This window comes from Capricornis sumatraensis, chromosome 4, assembly GCF_032405125.1.
Source record: "Capricornis sumatraensis isolate serow.1 chromosome 4, serow.2, whole genome shotgun sequence".
Lineage (NCBI taxonomy): Eukaryota > Metazoa > Chordata > Mammalia > Artiodactyla > Bovidae > Capricornis > Capricornis sumatraensis.
In genome coordinates, this window is record NC_091072.1 from 139134016 (window position 1) to 139147862 (window position 13847).

The 13847-nt window shown below is 42.7% G+C and overlaps 2 protein-coding genes across 3 annotated transcripts; one reads left to right on the forward strand and one right to left on the reverse strand.

Moving 5' to 3' along the window:
• Positions 1 to 752: 752 nt before the first annotated feature.
• On the reverse strand, positions 753 to 1423 carry H2AJ (H2A.J histone). Of its 2 annotated transcripts, XM_068970662.1 has the most exons (2): positions 1220 to 1423; positions 753 to 1114 (listed from the first exon to the last, which is right to left on the reverse strand). In XM_068970662.1, the coding sequence occupies exons 1-2, from the start codon at positions 1298 to 1300 to the stop codon at positions 911 to 913; spliced, it is 285 nt and encodes a 94-aa protein (XP_068826763.1). In that variant the 5' UTR covers positions 1301 to 1423; the 3' UTR covers positions 753 to 910. The 2 variants fall into 2 exon arrangements, with proteins under 2 accessions (XP_068826763.1, XP_068826762.1); XM_068970661.1 differs by having other exon boundaries at positions 753 to 1414.
• Positions 1424 to 3457: 2034 nt separating this feature from the next.
• Positions 3458 to 3769, forward strand: H4C16 (H4 histone 16). The gene has a single exon (XM_068971612.1). The coding sequence runs from the start codon at positions 3458 to 3460 to the stop codon at positions 3767 to 3769; it is 312 nt and encodes a 103-aa protein (XP_068827713.1).
• Positions 3770 to 13847: the final 10078 nt, after the last annotated feature.

Consider the following 13847-nt stretch of genomic DNA (forward strand, 5'->3'; position numbering starts at 1 on the left):
TTCCAAAGGGATATGATATTGTGGAGATAAGACCACTATGAAGCTAGAAACTTGAGAAAGTCATTTAAAAAGCTCCACAAGTATAGGTAACTCATGACTTAAGGCGCTGCACTATTACACAACAGGAGTGTTAGAGTAACAAATTTCCAACTTCATGACTCAGGCTTCTGCACTACACGTATTACTGGATGGTTCCTTCATTTTAAAGAAATGTGAACATAAGCGTGCACACAAAAATATCTGACACCCCAAACAAGAAAACACAACAGCTGTCAGGCCCAGAAAAATCTGTTAAATTGACACTGTGTCGTCAAAGCTACTCTTCCAAGATCCAAAGTTATTCTCCCTTCTGAAAAGTGTGGCCGGACAGACAACCTCCTTCCCAAGACCACATCTTCATCACTCTCTCTTTCCTAGAACTGGTTCCGGAACTGCCCTAACAGGGAGCACAGGCCTTGGGAGGCGGATGTAAAAACAACTGGCCCAGCCTCATCTGCACCTACTCGGCGTCGCCTCTGCCTCCGGGCGAGCAGGGAAAGCCCCCAACTCTGCCCACCTCCACGCCAGTGGGTCCCTTCTGGTCTCCCTTGATCCGCCCGTAGCGCCTCGAGGGTGGCTGCGGAACAAAGCTGCCCAGAAAGTGGCTCAAGCCGACCCACCAGTACCTCTTCCAAAGGTCTCCCGGTCGCCCCTGGGTCTCCCGGCAGGGCCCCGCGACTACACAGCTCTCTCGACCAGACGATTTTCACCGACTTTATTGGGCCCCCGACCCAGTTGGTCTCGCCGCCCACCTCCCCACTAGATGGCTCCGGCTCTCCATAACATCAAGCATATTCAAAAACACTGCGGGCGGGGCGACTCTGGAGAGAGCCCTTGCTGGGAAGCCGGCTCCCCTGTGGCGGCATCAGGGTCACTTGCTCTTCGTCTTCTGACTCTCCGTCTTCTTGGGCAGCAGCACGGCCTGGATGTTGGGCAGGACGCCGCCCTGAGCGATGGTCACTTTCCCCAGAAGCTTGTTTAGCTCTTCGTCGTTGCGGATGGCGAGCTGCAGGTGGCGAGGGATTATCCTGGTCTTCTTGTTGTCCCGCGCGGCGTTGCCAGCCAATTCCAGGATCTCCGCCGTCAGGTATTCCAACACCGCAGCCAGGTACACCGGCGCCCCGGCGCCCACTCGCTCCGCGTAATTACCCTTGCGCAGCAGTCTGTGGACTCGGCCCACTGGGAACTGCAGGCCCGCGCGAGAGGACCTGGACTTGGCCTTTGCCCGCACTTTGCCGCCCTGCTTTCCGCGACCGGACATATTTGTCTCTCGCCTAAAACTCCAGCGAGAGGAAAAAACCCAGCGATCCGGTTCCTAGTACAAAAATGCAACGTACCACACCGGAACTGCCTCTACCAACACTTTGCTGACACTAGGCAGCGCCTTCCCATTGGGCTCAGCAGCTTCCTTGGCTCCGGTGACCAATGACAGGCAGGCTCTGCTCCCAATTAGGACGCTGGCAGAAGGACCACCTTCTCCACCTTTCTCCAATCAAAAGAGCAAACTGCTCAGTCCTCATTTACATAACCGCTGATATAAATACCTAGGTCCGCTTGCTCCACGGTTGGGGTTCCATTGAATTTATTGAGTTTGGCTGAATTTAGCGGATTCTGAGGTTTCAACCTCCTCCGTCGCTCTCAGGAAAAGAATGTCTTAAAAATTAAGGAACCGTGGTAAGAAACAGAAAAATCAGGAAGGAGAGTTACTCCTTAGTTAACTTAGTCAACAAATACTAAGCACTCAAGCAAGAAATGCCTCTAGCAGTTCGGGCTGAGTATGCCCGCAATTTTTGACACATTACCTTTATTATTATTGACACTGAAAAAAAATCCTTGTAAGCAAAAGAGATCTCTAACTTGAAAATGTTCTAAGCTTGATTTTTTAGTAAATACTAAAAACAAAACAAAACAACAACAACAAAAAAACCCCCTTTGTTGCCATTACAAGAATCCTGACTCTGCCAAACTTTTCCTTCTTTTGAATCAAGCATTAAAATCATGCTGTTCAATTTGACTATTTAGGACTCCCCACCCCACCCCCACCCCCCAGCCATCCAGTGTTCTGAGGGTTCTTTTATTTCTGCTGTAACAACAATAACACTATATTTTTTGTGCTACAGAGATGGGTGAGGATAGGTACATAATAAGCAAATATTTGCCATAAAGCTTTCCTACTGGAAAGGCTTATTCGTCAGGACTAGGTACACGGAGCACAATTTACCAAAATATTCATTCCTCATGGTGTTAAGTCCTGGGAAAGAGTTATGAATCATACTTAAATACTGCTGCCTTTTTTCACAGTATGAGCCTTTTGGGAAAACAGTCCTGTCTCCTAGAGTGGTGACACTACTCAAAGTTCCGTTTTTCTCAAGGGATTTCTTAAGAAATGAGAACCTCCTGATTTAAAGCCATGATCATGGCATCCACTATTTCGCAAGAACGTCGAGTTTTAATGAAATAAGAGCGTTACATTATTTTAGCTAATCACAGAAACTGTCATTTGACTGGGAATCAAAACCCCGTGCTTGGGCTGGGGGTGGGGAACGGAGGAAGCAGTAAAAGCTGCAAATTGTGCAGAAGCAGCTGCAAGAGAAAAGTCGGCGGTGGGGGTGGGGAGGAAAGGGTAAGGTTAGACTTCTTCGGAAAAGATTTTAATTTTTTCTGCAGGGGGCCACAAAAGAGAAAACGATTGAAAGATTTCCTCTACCCCAACTGATGACTTTAAAAGACCCACAGGTGTAAAGCAACTGCTTTGGGTAGTGGCTCAGACGGTGAAGCGTCTGCCCACAATGCGGGTGACCTGGGTTCAATCCCTGGGCTGGGAAGATCCCCTGGAGAAGGAAATGGCAACCCACTCCAGTATTCTTGCCTGGAAAATCCCATGGATGGAAGAGCCTGGTAGGCTACAGTCCATGGGGTAGCAAAGAGTCGGACACAACTGAGCGAATTCACTCACTCAAAGCATTCCCAGTTCCTACTGAGTTTCAAATTAGTCTAAGAATAGTATTATAAAAGTGTGCGTTTCCTTTGAAAACTATAAAATTAGAATTCCCGCGCGCTAGAGATAGGCGGGGGCATACGAGGTGGAGGAAAGAGACAAGGGAAACCCAGCGCTCACTGGATCTGGCCTACCGTTTTTTAAGTATGGAGAAACGGCAATATAATTCCTGCCGACTCTTTCCTCAATTTCACGGCAAAAATAACAAAAACTTTTCCCAACTAAGCAACCGAAAAATTTTGTAGAGAAGGGATTTTTAAAAAAAACAAAACGAAACAAAAACCTCTTGAAGACTTAGCTCCGCCCACTATCTTGAGGTTTTCAACTAGGTCCGCTATAAGGATATATTAGCCCAGGTTCTTCGTTCTCCGAACTGTTGCGAGCTTGTTTTATGCGATTGTGGTTGGTTTCGTGTTGAAAATGTCTGGCAGGGGCAAAGGGGGGAAAGGGCTGGGTAAAGGAGGTGCGAAGCGTCACCGGAAGGTCTTACGGGACAACATCCAGGGCATTACGAAGCCCGCAATTCGCCGTCTTGCCCGCCGTGGTGGTGTCAAGCGCATCTCAGGGCTCATCTACGAGGAGACCCGTGGAGTGCTCAAAGTGTTCTTGGAAAACGTGATCCGCGATGCAGTGACGTACACGGAACACGCCAAGCGCAAGACGGTCACGGCCATGGATGTGGTGTATGCACTGAAACGCCAGGGCCGCACCCTCTACGGTTTCGGTGGCTGAGCTGTGCTTGCGGCTTATCAGATTCCAAAAGGCCCTTTTTAGGGCCACCAAAACCTCAAAAAAAGGGTTGATAATGCTTATGTTCCCTAGTGACTGTGCTAATAGGTGCTTCAGAAGCTTTACGATTGCAGTTGTTCGGACGGATGTTTCGGGGTTAGGCTTGAGGCTGGGGGAGGTGTGAGCAGCAAAGCTCGAAGTGGGGGGCCCGGGGCCCGCGCTAGGGACGTAGCCTCGGAAATGCATCGCAGGGCAGTAAGTGATCTTCCCCTTTGTTTCAGACGCTGAAGTGCTGAGTTTGGACTCCGTTTGGCAAACAGGTATCGTCAACTTAGAAATAGGTGTTTTGGGAACGAATGCCTCGGGATCTGAGCTTATGTAGAGTAACTTGTATGCAAATAAGGCAAGTGCGGCTCTCTGCCTGCGATTGGACGGGAGGTATCAGGGAGTGGTTCTCACCGATGGGGCCGGCCCCAACCTCTGAGACCTATTGTAGTGTCCAATAGGAAAGCGCGAGGTGCAGGCCTAGAATTGCGCCCAGGGGTCCTGCCAAACATTAATATTTTATATATTGACGGACTGTTTGAGTGAGAGGTAATCCAACTCCGAGGCGGAATGCAGGGCGGCCGCTTGTGGGCGAAGTGCAAGGCCGGGCCTAAACCGTCGGCCCCTGCGCTACTCGTGGGTCAGCTGCACAAAGGTGGTCGCGCCGAGCAGGTGAGCATCCCAACCCCCGACTGCCCAGCGGCGGTGCTCAAGCCCCGGGGCGTGAGAATCCAGGAGTTAGCCGGCAGCGCTGCCGGGGCGCAGGCAGTACTGTTGCCCGGGAGAGAGAGGGTCTTGTGACCCGGTCTCACCTAGGAGATAAACCCTGGCTTTCTAAGTGACCGTCCTGTTCAGAACCGTCCGGCCCGGGGCTGCGGGAAGGAGTGGGGCGGCTGGTTGTAGTCTAAAGAGTTCGGTGAAAATGATGTAGCGAGATAGCTGTATAGTCGTGGAGTCCTACCCATTTGTCCTGCCCGGGAGACCGAGTAAGGAGGGCCGGTTTGCGGGCGCTTCCTGGGGTCAAAGGCGGGAACTGAAGACCGGGCTCCGCCTGCGTGCTGCCGGCAAGGACGAGGCTGAAACTGAAGTCCTTTAAGGGCTTTGCTCGACTTCTGGCTGTGTCCTTCCTCACCAACTTGTCTGTGTGTTGGAAATTGGGAAGGGGCTTAGAACCCTAAAATGCAGTGTGATCTCATGCACCTTGACTAATCTCCCCTAGCTCTGGCTTGTCTGGACATCGTGAAATCACTTAGCTTCCTGGACTGGTTGTCTGGATTGGCTGTGGGGTAGTTTCCCAGCCTTGACAGTGATATATGTACATTTCATTTTAAGCCATGTATATCCGAGATGTACTCTAGCCAGGAAAACATTTTCCTTGTTCCCATAGCAGAGGCTGGCATCATACCGTTTAATGAATATCAGCCACTTTGGAACACATTGTATTCCATTTTTGCATTCGATTCTCCAGCAAATCTATGAATTATTTATTATTAATTACCATTTTACAGACGAGATAACGGATACAGGGGGAAAGTACTGGAATCAGGATTTGCCAGCCGGGTTCTTAACCCCTTTGTGCCACTGCCGCTTCCATGGAGCCCCCAGCCCCCATTTGCTGGCATTTCACTTAGTACTTTCTTCTCCATACTCAAACGCATCTGTGGTGCTGGTTATGTATTAAATTTCTAGGCAGTGAGACGGTTCCAGAACCTCAACTTTCTTTACTTCAAGTGAAGAAAACCCCTAAGTTACTTAAATAGAAGCATCCGGGTATGGCACACTTGAGTATGTTTATATTTGTTGAGGGAGTGAATGAGTGAATTTGAGTAGATAGTTAATGTACCTATTAAACGCCCAATTTAGTGTGAATCAGGTTATTGAGGATGAAGGTGGGACTGCAGTGGAGCATGAAAATAAGTATTCATATGATAATTTAAAATATCTATTTCTTAAGTATTTAAGTTACTTGGGATTATTTTTTGTTTATAATTTTGATGGTAGCCTCAATATTTTTTGAACCTGTCTAGTAGAACTTTTGAACTGTGGTGTTGGAGAAGGCCCTTGAGAGTCCGTTGGACTGCAAGGAGATCCAACCAGTCCATTCTAAAGGAGATCAGTCCTGGGTGTTCTTTGGAAGGACTGATGATAAAGCTGAAACTCCAGTACTTTGGCCACCTCATGTGAAGAGTTGACTCACTGGAAAAGACCCTGATGCTGGGAGGAATTGGGGGCAGGAGGAGAAGGGGACGACAGAGGATGAGATGGCTGGATGGCATCACTGACTCGATGGACGTGAGTCTGAGTGAACTCCGGGAGATGGTGATGGACAGGGATGCCTGGCTGCTGCGATTCATGGGGTCGCAAAGAGTCGGACATGACCGAGTGACTGAACTGAACTGAATAGAACTTAATTTTCCCTTGTTGCACAGCATACTGTTGTTCATGTTTTATGTACTTTATAAAATAATACCAATTATTTGAACATGAGAAGTCTGTTTCTGTTTGAGTCCCATGGTAGTATCCGGTCCTGAAGAAATGATTTTCCAAACCAAAAGGGTGTCACATAGTTTGAGAACACAAGTTATCTGAAATTACAACTGAGATTTTCGGGAGTTAACTTCAGAAAATGTAGAATGCATTATTACACATTTGTTAAATAAAGAATTTAAAGCGCTTCCAAAATGCTTTTCTTGCAATGTGGAATGAAGTCCTGTTGAAATTAGATCCTGTAGAAACTAGATCTCTTCTAGTTTGAACATTTACCTCTTTTATCCCAAGATCTGTTAACTTTTGAAGATTCAGAGATAAATAAGCCATCAGTTGACTTCAGTTGCTCAGTTATGTCTGACTCTTCACAACCCCATGGACTGCAGCATGCCAGGCCTCCCTGTCCATCACCAACTCCCGGAATTTACTGAAATTCATGTCAGGCGGTGATGCCATCCAACCATCTCATCCTCTGTTGTCCCCTTCTCCCTCCTTCAGTCTTTCCCAGCATCAAGGTCTTTTCAAATGAGTCAGTTCTTCGCATCAGGTGGCCAAAGTATTGGAGTTTCAGTTTCAACATCAGACCTTCTGATGAATATTCAGGACTGTTTTCCTTTAGGATGTACTGCTTGGATCTCTTTGCAGTCCAAGGGACTCTCAAGAGTCTTCTCCAACACCACAGTTCAAAAGCATCAATTCTTCGGCGCTCAGCTTTCTTTATAGTCCAACTCTCACATCCATACATGACTACTGAAAAAACCATAGCCTTGATGAGACGGACCTTTGTTGGCAAAGTAGTGTCTCTGCTTTTTAATATACTGTCTAGTTTGGTCATAACTTTCCTTCCTAGGAGTAAGCCTCTTTTAATTTCATGGCTGCAGTCACCATCTGCAGTGATTTTGGAGCCCCAAAAAATAAAGTCAGCCACTGTTTCCACTGTTTCCCCATCTATTTCCCATGAAGTGATGGGACCGGATACCATGATATTAGTTTTTTGAACGTTGAGCTTTAAGCCAACTTTTTCGCTCTCCTCTTTCACTTTCATCAAGAGGCTCTTTAGTGCTTTACTTTCTGCCATAAGGGTGGTGTCATCTGCATATCTGAGGTTATTGATACTTCTCCCAGTAATCTTGATTCCAGCTTGTGCTTCCTCCAGCTCAGCATTTCCCATGTTGTACTCTTCATATAAGTTAAACAAACAGGGTAACAATATACAGCCTTGTTGTACTCCTTTCCTTATTTGGAACCAGTCTGTTGTTCCAGGTCCAGTTCCAGCTGTTGCTTCTTGACCTGCATACAGATTTCTCAAGAGACATGTCAGGTGGTCTGGTATTCCCATCTCTTGAAGAAGTTTCCACAGTATGTTGTGATCCATACAGTCAAAGGCTTTGGCATAGTCAACAAAGCAGAAATAGATGTTTTTCTGGAACTCTCTTGCTTTTTCCATGATCCAGCGGATGTTGGCAATTTGATCTCTGGTTCCTCTGTCTTTTCTAAAACCAGCTTGAACATCTGGAAGTTCATGGTTCACGTATTGCTGAAGCCTGGCTTGAAGAATTTTGAGCATTACTTTACTAGCGTGTGAGATGAGTGCAATTGTTCGGTAGTTTGAGCATTCTTTGGCATTGCCTTTCTTTGGGATTGGAATGAAAACTGACCTTTTCCAGTCCTGAGGCCACTGCTGAGTTTTCCAAATTTGCTGGCATGTTGAGTGCAGCACTTTTCACAGCATCATCTTTGAGGATTTGAAATAGCTTAACTGTAACTCTATCACCTCCACTAGCTTTGTTCATAGTGATGCTTCGTAAGGCCCACTTGATTTCATATTCCAGGATGTCTGGCTCTAGGTGAGTGATCATACCATCATGATTATCTGGGTTGGGAAGATCTTTTTTGTATAGTTCTTCTGTGTATTCTTGCCACCTCTTCTTAACATCTTCTGCTGCTTTTAGGTCGATACCTTTCTGTCCTTAATTGTGCCCATCTTTGCATGAAATGTTTCCTTATCTCAATTTCTTGAGATCTCTTGTCTTTCCCAGTCTATTATTTTCCTCTATTTCTTTTCACTGATCACTGAGGAAAGCTTTCTGATTTCTCCTTGTTATTCTTTGGAACTGTGCATTCAAATGGGTATATCTTTCCTTTTCTCCTTTGCCTTTAGCTTCTCTTCTTTTCTCAGCTATTTGTAAAGTGAAAGAGTGAAAGTGAAGTCGCTCAGTCGTGTCCAACTCTTTGCAACTTCATGGACTATAGCCCACCAGGCTCCTCTGTCCGTGGGATTCTCCAGGCTCGAATACTGGAGTGGGTTGCCATTTCCTTTTCCAGGGGATCTTCCCGACCCAGGGATTGAACCCAGGTCTTCTGCATTGCAAGTAGACACTTTAACCTCTGAGCCACCAGGGAAGCCCCAACTATTTGTAAGGGCTCCTCAGATAATCATTTTGCCTTTTTGCATTTGTTTTCCTTGGGGATGATCTTGATCACTGCCTCCTGTATAATGTCATGAACCTCTCTCCATAGATTTTCAGGCACATTATCAGATCTAATCCCTTGAATCTATTTGTCACTTCCACTGTATAATTGTAAGGGATTTGATTTAGGTCATATATGAATGATCTAGTGGTTTTCCCTACTTTCTTCAATTTAAGTCTGAATTTGGCAATAAGGAGTTCATGATCTGAGCCACAGTCAGCTCCCGGTCTTGTTTTTGCTGACTGTATAGAGCTTCTCCATCTTTGGCTGCAAAGAATATAATCAATCTGATTTTCCTGTTGACCATCTGGTGATGTCCACGTGTAGAGTCTTCTCTTGTGTTGTTGGAAGAGGGTGTTTGCTATGACGAGTGCTTTCTCTAAGCAAAACTCTATTAGTCTTTGACCTGCTTCATTTTGTATTCCGAGGCCAAATTTCCCTGTTACTCCAGGTATCTCTTGATTTCCTACTTTTGGATTCCAGTCTCCTATAATGAAGAGGACATCTTTTTTTGGCATTAGCTCTAGAAGGTCTTGTAGGTCTTCATAGAGGCGTTCAATTTTAGCTTCTTCAGCATTACTGGTCGTGACATAGACTTGGATTACTGTGATATTGCATGGTTTGCCTTGGAAATGAACAGAGATCATTCTGTCGTTTTTGAGCTTGCATCCAAGTACTGCATTTCAGACTCTTGTTGACTGTGATGGCTACTTCACTTCTTCTAAGGGATTCCTGCCCACAGTAGTAGATATAATGGTCATCTGAGTTAAATTCACCCATTCCAGTTCGTTTTAGTTCACTGATTCCTAAAATGTCAACGTTCACTCTTGCCATCTCCTGTTTGACCTCCCAATTTGCCTTGATTTGTGGACCTAACATTCCAGGTTCCTATGCAATACTGCTCTTTACAGCATCAGACTTTACTTCCATCACTGTCATATCTACAACTGGGTGTTGTTTTTGCTTTGGCTCCATCTCTTCAGTCTTTCTGGAGTTATTTCTCCACTCTTTCACAGTAGCATATTGGGCACCTACCAACCTGGGGAGTTCATCTTTCAGTGTGATATCTTTTTGCCTTTTCATACTGTTCATGGGGTTCTCAAGGCAAGAATACTTTCCTCCCACTGAGACCAAAAGTCTATTATGTCTCCTTTGCTGCCCTGTATGTAAAGTTGTCAGTACCATCTTTCTAGATTCCATATATATGCATTAATATATGATATTTGTCTTTCTCTTTCTGACTTATCTGTATAACAAGCTCTAGGGCCATCGACCTCGTTAGAACTGACTCAAATGGGTTTGTTTTTGTTGCTGAGTAATATTCCATTGTGTATAGGTACCACAACTTCCTTATCCATTCATCTGTCAATGGCCATCTAGGTTTCTTCCATGTCCTAGCTGTTGTAACTAGCTCTGAAGTGGACCTTAAGTTACATGTGTCTTCCCAAGATAATGGAGGAATAGGCAGGGAGACCACTTCATTTTAAAGTCAACACATTCATGTTAGAATCAACACATTGACTTTGTGTTATCTTTTTTCTGATATTTTTCAGAAATCTGTTTATTGTTATCTTCAAAAATAATTTATCTTTTTAAAAACTTTAAACGGCTTTTACTTATATTATGTTTTATCTTATAATTTCCTTAATATCATTTTTTACCACTTCTCCAAAACCTGTTATCCCCAGTGCATTTTAGATTTTTTATTTTTAAAATAAAGGTGTAAGTTATGACTTTGGATTTATTTCTGTTACAGCTTTGGACAAATATCAAACTTTTGAAATGTTATAGTGTATTTTATTATTTGTCATAATAATAAAGTTTTACTTTTATTTCATCTCATCCTAACCTAATTATTAAAGAGGTTAAAATTTTACCCATAGTTGTAATGTTTTCTTGTTTTAGTTATCAATATTAATTTCTAGTTATTAATTTGGGCTAGAAATTTTTGAGCTCTATAATTTCTTCTTTTTGGAAATTATTGAAATTTCATATATGACCAGTTTTGAAAATGTCTTCTGGATCTTGGATAAGGAGGCATAACATGTGGTTTAAAATATGACAACTCAATTTATATCTATTTATTCAATATTGCTAATTACTGTATTTTCAAAATAGACTCTATCGCTGTTTTTATCTACTCAATACATATTGCTCCTGATAGTATCTTGTTGTTAACCTATGTTTCTGTTTCTGTCAGTTTATCCTCATATTTTGAATAGTATTTATTTTACAGAATTCTTTTTTCTGATTTGGTATTTAAACTTCATGACTGCCCTACCTTCTTTATAGGTTGTTACCTTTTATCACTCTGAGTAACTCTTTTGGTTTAATTTTATTTTTTTGGCCTTTGGGTATCCATTAACTTGAATTCCATTTATTTATTATTATTTTGCCTCCTCTGATGTGCTGTTTTGTCACCTGCAATTCTTAATACACCAGCGACCTAGTTTCTTTTTCTAGGTTCTTGAGCTTTCAAGTTAGGTTGTTGACTTGAGATATTGCTTTTCTTTTAATGTAAGCATATTGCCATGATCTTCATTCAAGCTTTTCCTTCTTGTTTCTGATCATTCACTTGTCTTTTTATTTTTGTTAAAAATTATACCAGCCTGTTCTGTGTGTTAGTTGCTCAGTTGTGCCTGACTCTTTGCAACCCCACGAACTGTAGCCCACCAGGATCCTCTCTCCATGGGATTCTCCAGGCAAAAATACTGAAGTGGGCTACGGTGTTCTCCACCAGGGGATCTTCCCCACCCAAGGATCGTCTCCTGCATTGCAGTCAGATTCTTTACCAGTGAACCACTGAGGAAGCCCTTTCTCAAATTTGAGTGAAGGGAAAACTGTCTTACGGACTTCTTGTATTAGTTTAAGACGTTTTGATTTTTATGTTACTTAAACGTCAAAGTAGAGCAGGTGCTTACTCTTTATGCTTACAGTTCATATTAAAAATACTGTGAAAGCAGACTGTATAAATTACTTGAAGTGAAGTGAAGTCGCTCAGTCATGTCCGACTCTTTGCAACCCCATGGACTGTAGCCTACCAGGCTTCTCCGTCCATGGGATTTTCCAGGCAAGAATACTGGAGTGGGTTACCATTTCCTTTTCCAGGGGATCTTCCTGACCCAGGGATCGAACCTGGGTCTGCCGCATTGGAGGCAGGCACTTTAACCTCTGAGCCACCAGAAAACTATAAATCAATGTTATTATAAAACCTAATATAATTGATAATGATGTTTTGCTTAAACTATGTCTTAAAAAGCAAAAGTATATTTTGCTTATTGTTAACTATTTGGCTTTCCTTGAAACATTTTTTGAGTCATTATCATTGTTATCTTCCTTTTTTAAATTATGAACTTGTTTTTAACACAGATCCATTAGTTTGGCAAGCCAGTTAATTTACTAGTACACTTCAAAATGATCTAAAATACCGTCTTCGTTTATTGTGTTTATGTATCAGTCACTCAGTCATGTCTGACTCTTTGTGACCCCATGAACTGCAGTCCACCAGATTCCTCCATCCATAGGATTTTCCAGACAAGAATACTGGAGTGGGTTTCCATTCCCTTCTCCAGGGCATCTTCCCAATCCAGGGATAGAACCCAGGTCTCCTGCATTGCAGGCAGATTTTTTACCATCTGAGCCACCGGAGAAACCTATATATACGTGTCATTTATGTGTATATGACACTACTACGGCTAGGTAACTTGAGTATTTTTTGTTTTATGCAAAGGTAGCATCCATCTAACACATCTGCTTGCCACGTAAATATGCTATCAGGGCTTTAGATATGATATTGTTCCTTCTGGGAAGAAAAGTTTCTTGGCATAATTAGATGAAAAGAAATTAAAGGTAGAAAAGGGAAATAAGGACAATAGGAAACATATAAATATAAAAAGGTCTGAAAGAATTAAACTGCCAGTCATTATTTTGGGAGAGCAGTGTTAGGAGTAAAACATGCACAAAAGTCATTTTTACTTTTTAATCCATAAATGCTGTGTTTTTATAATAATTTTAATTTAAAATTATGGAAAGTTTAAAAAATTAATTAACTCATTTTTGTCTTACTTGCATGAAAGGTCTCACTTCTTTTCCTAGCAAGATCCAAACCTCTCATCTGGTAATTGACTTCTTTTGTCTCTTCCATTTCTTATTCCTAGAGATCCAAAATTGTTTTAGGATTAAAAAAAAATACTCAGTGAAGTAACTTCCTTTTTAACGTAATAATTTTGTTCCTTTCACTAAATTAAATAATCTTTGATTTTGTGGTAGAGATCAGAAAAAATATATGTGAGGAAGATGACAGCAATAAAGATTACACAAAACATCCTCTTTTTCTCCTTTGCTTATGCTATAGCTATAAATAGGACACAGTCAAAAGCAGTGAAAATAACCATTAAAATTGTCATTCATTCCAGACCATATCCTGACAACAGAATTAATTTAAAACTTGGAACCTAAATGTGAATCATTACAGATTGACTCTTTTGCATGAAGCCATTTGTAGAGAATCAGCAGGCAATTGGTGGTTTGAATTCTTAATAGTAAAATGGTACATTTTAGCTATTTAGTACTTAGCTATTTAGTAGATATGAGATGTAGTTTTTATATAAACACTTCAAGGAATGAGAAAACTTTCTCTACTACTGCCCATAAAAAATCAGCTTCCCATTCTGCACTTTGTTTTGCCCAGCTCACTTTGACCATCGTTTAATTTGGTGTTTCAGGTCAGGTACTGTTCAGGAGAAAAACATCCACATGATCACATGATCCAATATCCATGATCTGATATGTCCTGACTGAGATACCAATGGATCTTTAGTGAAGGACTTTGATAAAGACTTTTGTATTCAACCCCCCAAAGGTAATGACCCCTTGTGAATCATGGATCTGGGTTACCCATGGACTGTGGATGTTGTTATGTCACCAACCGACCAAGAAGACTGTTGTCATGCACAGATAGATGGAGCTGTGGTTCTGACTGGGTACTTATCTGCTCAGGGTGGCAAGACAAATACCAGGTGAGGACTGAAACTTTTAGCTTTAAAAACAACTGCTAAATAACTCATTAAGCTTTTAT

Bases quoted from the DNA above. Each gene is read 5' to 3' on its own strand.
- H2AJ (XM_068970661.1), bottom strand. From the start codon at position 1,300: ATGTCCGGTCGCGGAAAGCAGGGCGGCAAAGTGCGGGCAAAGGCCAAG.
- H4C16 (XM_068971612.1), top strand. From the start codon at position 3,458: ATGTCTGGCAGGGGCAAAGGGGGGAAAGGGCTGGGTAAAGGAGGTGCG.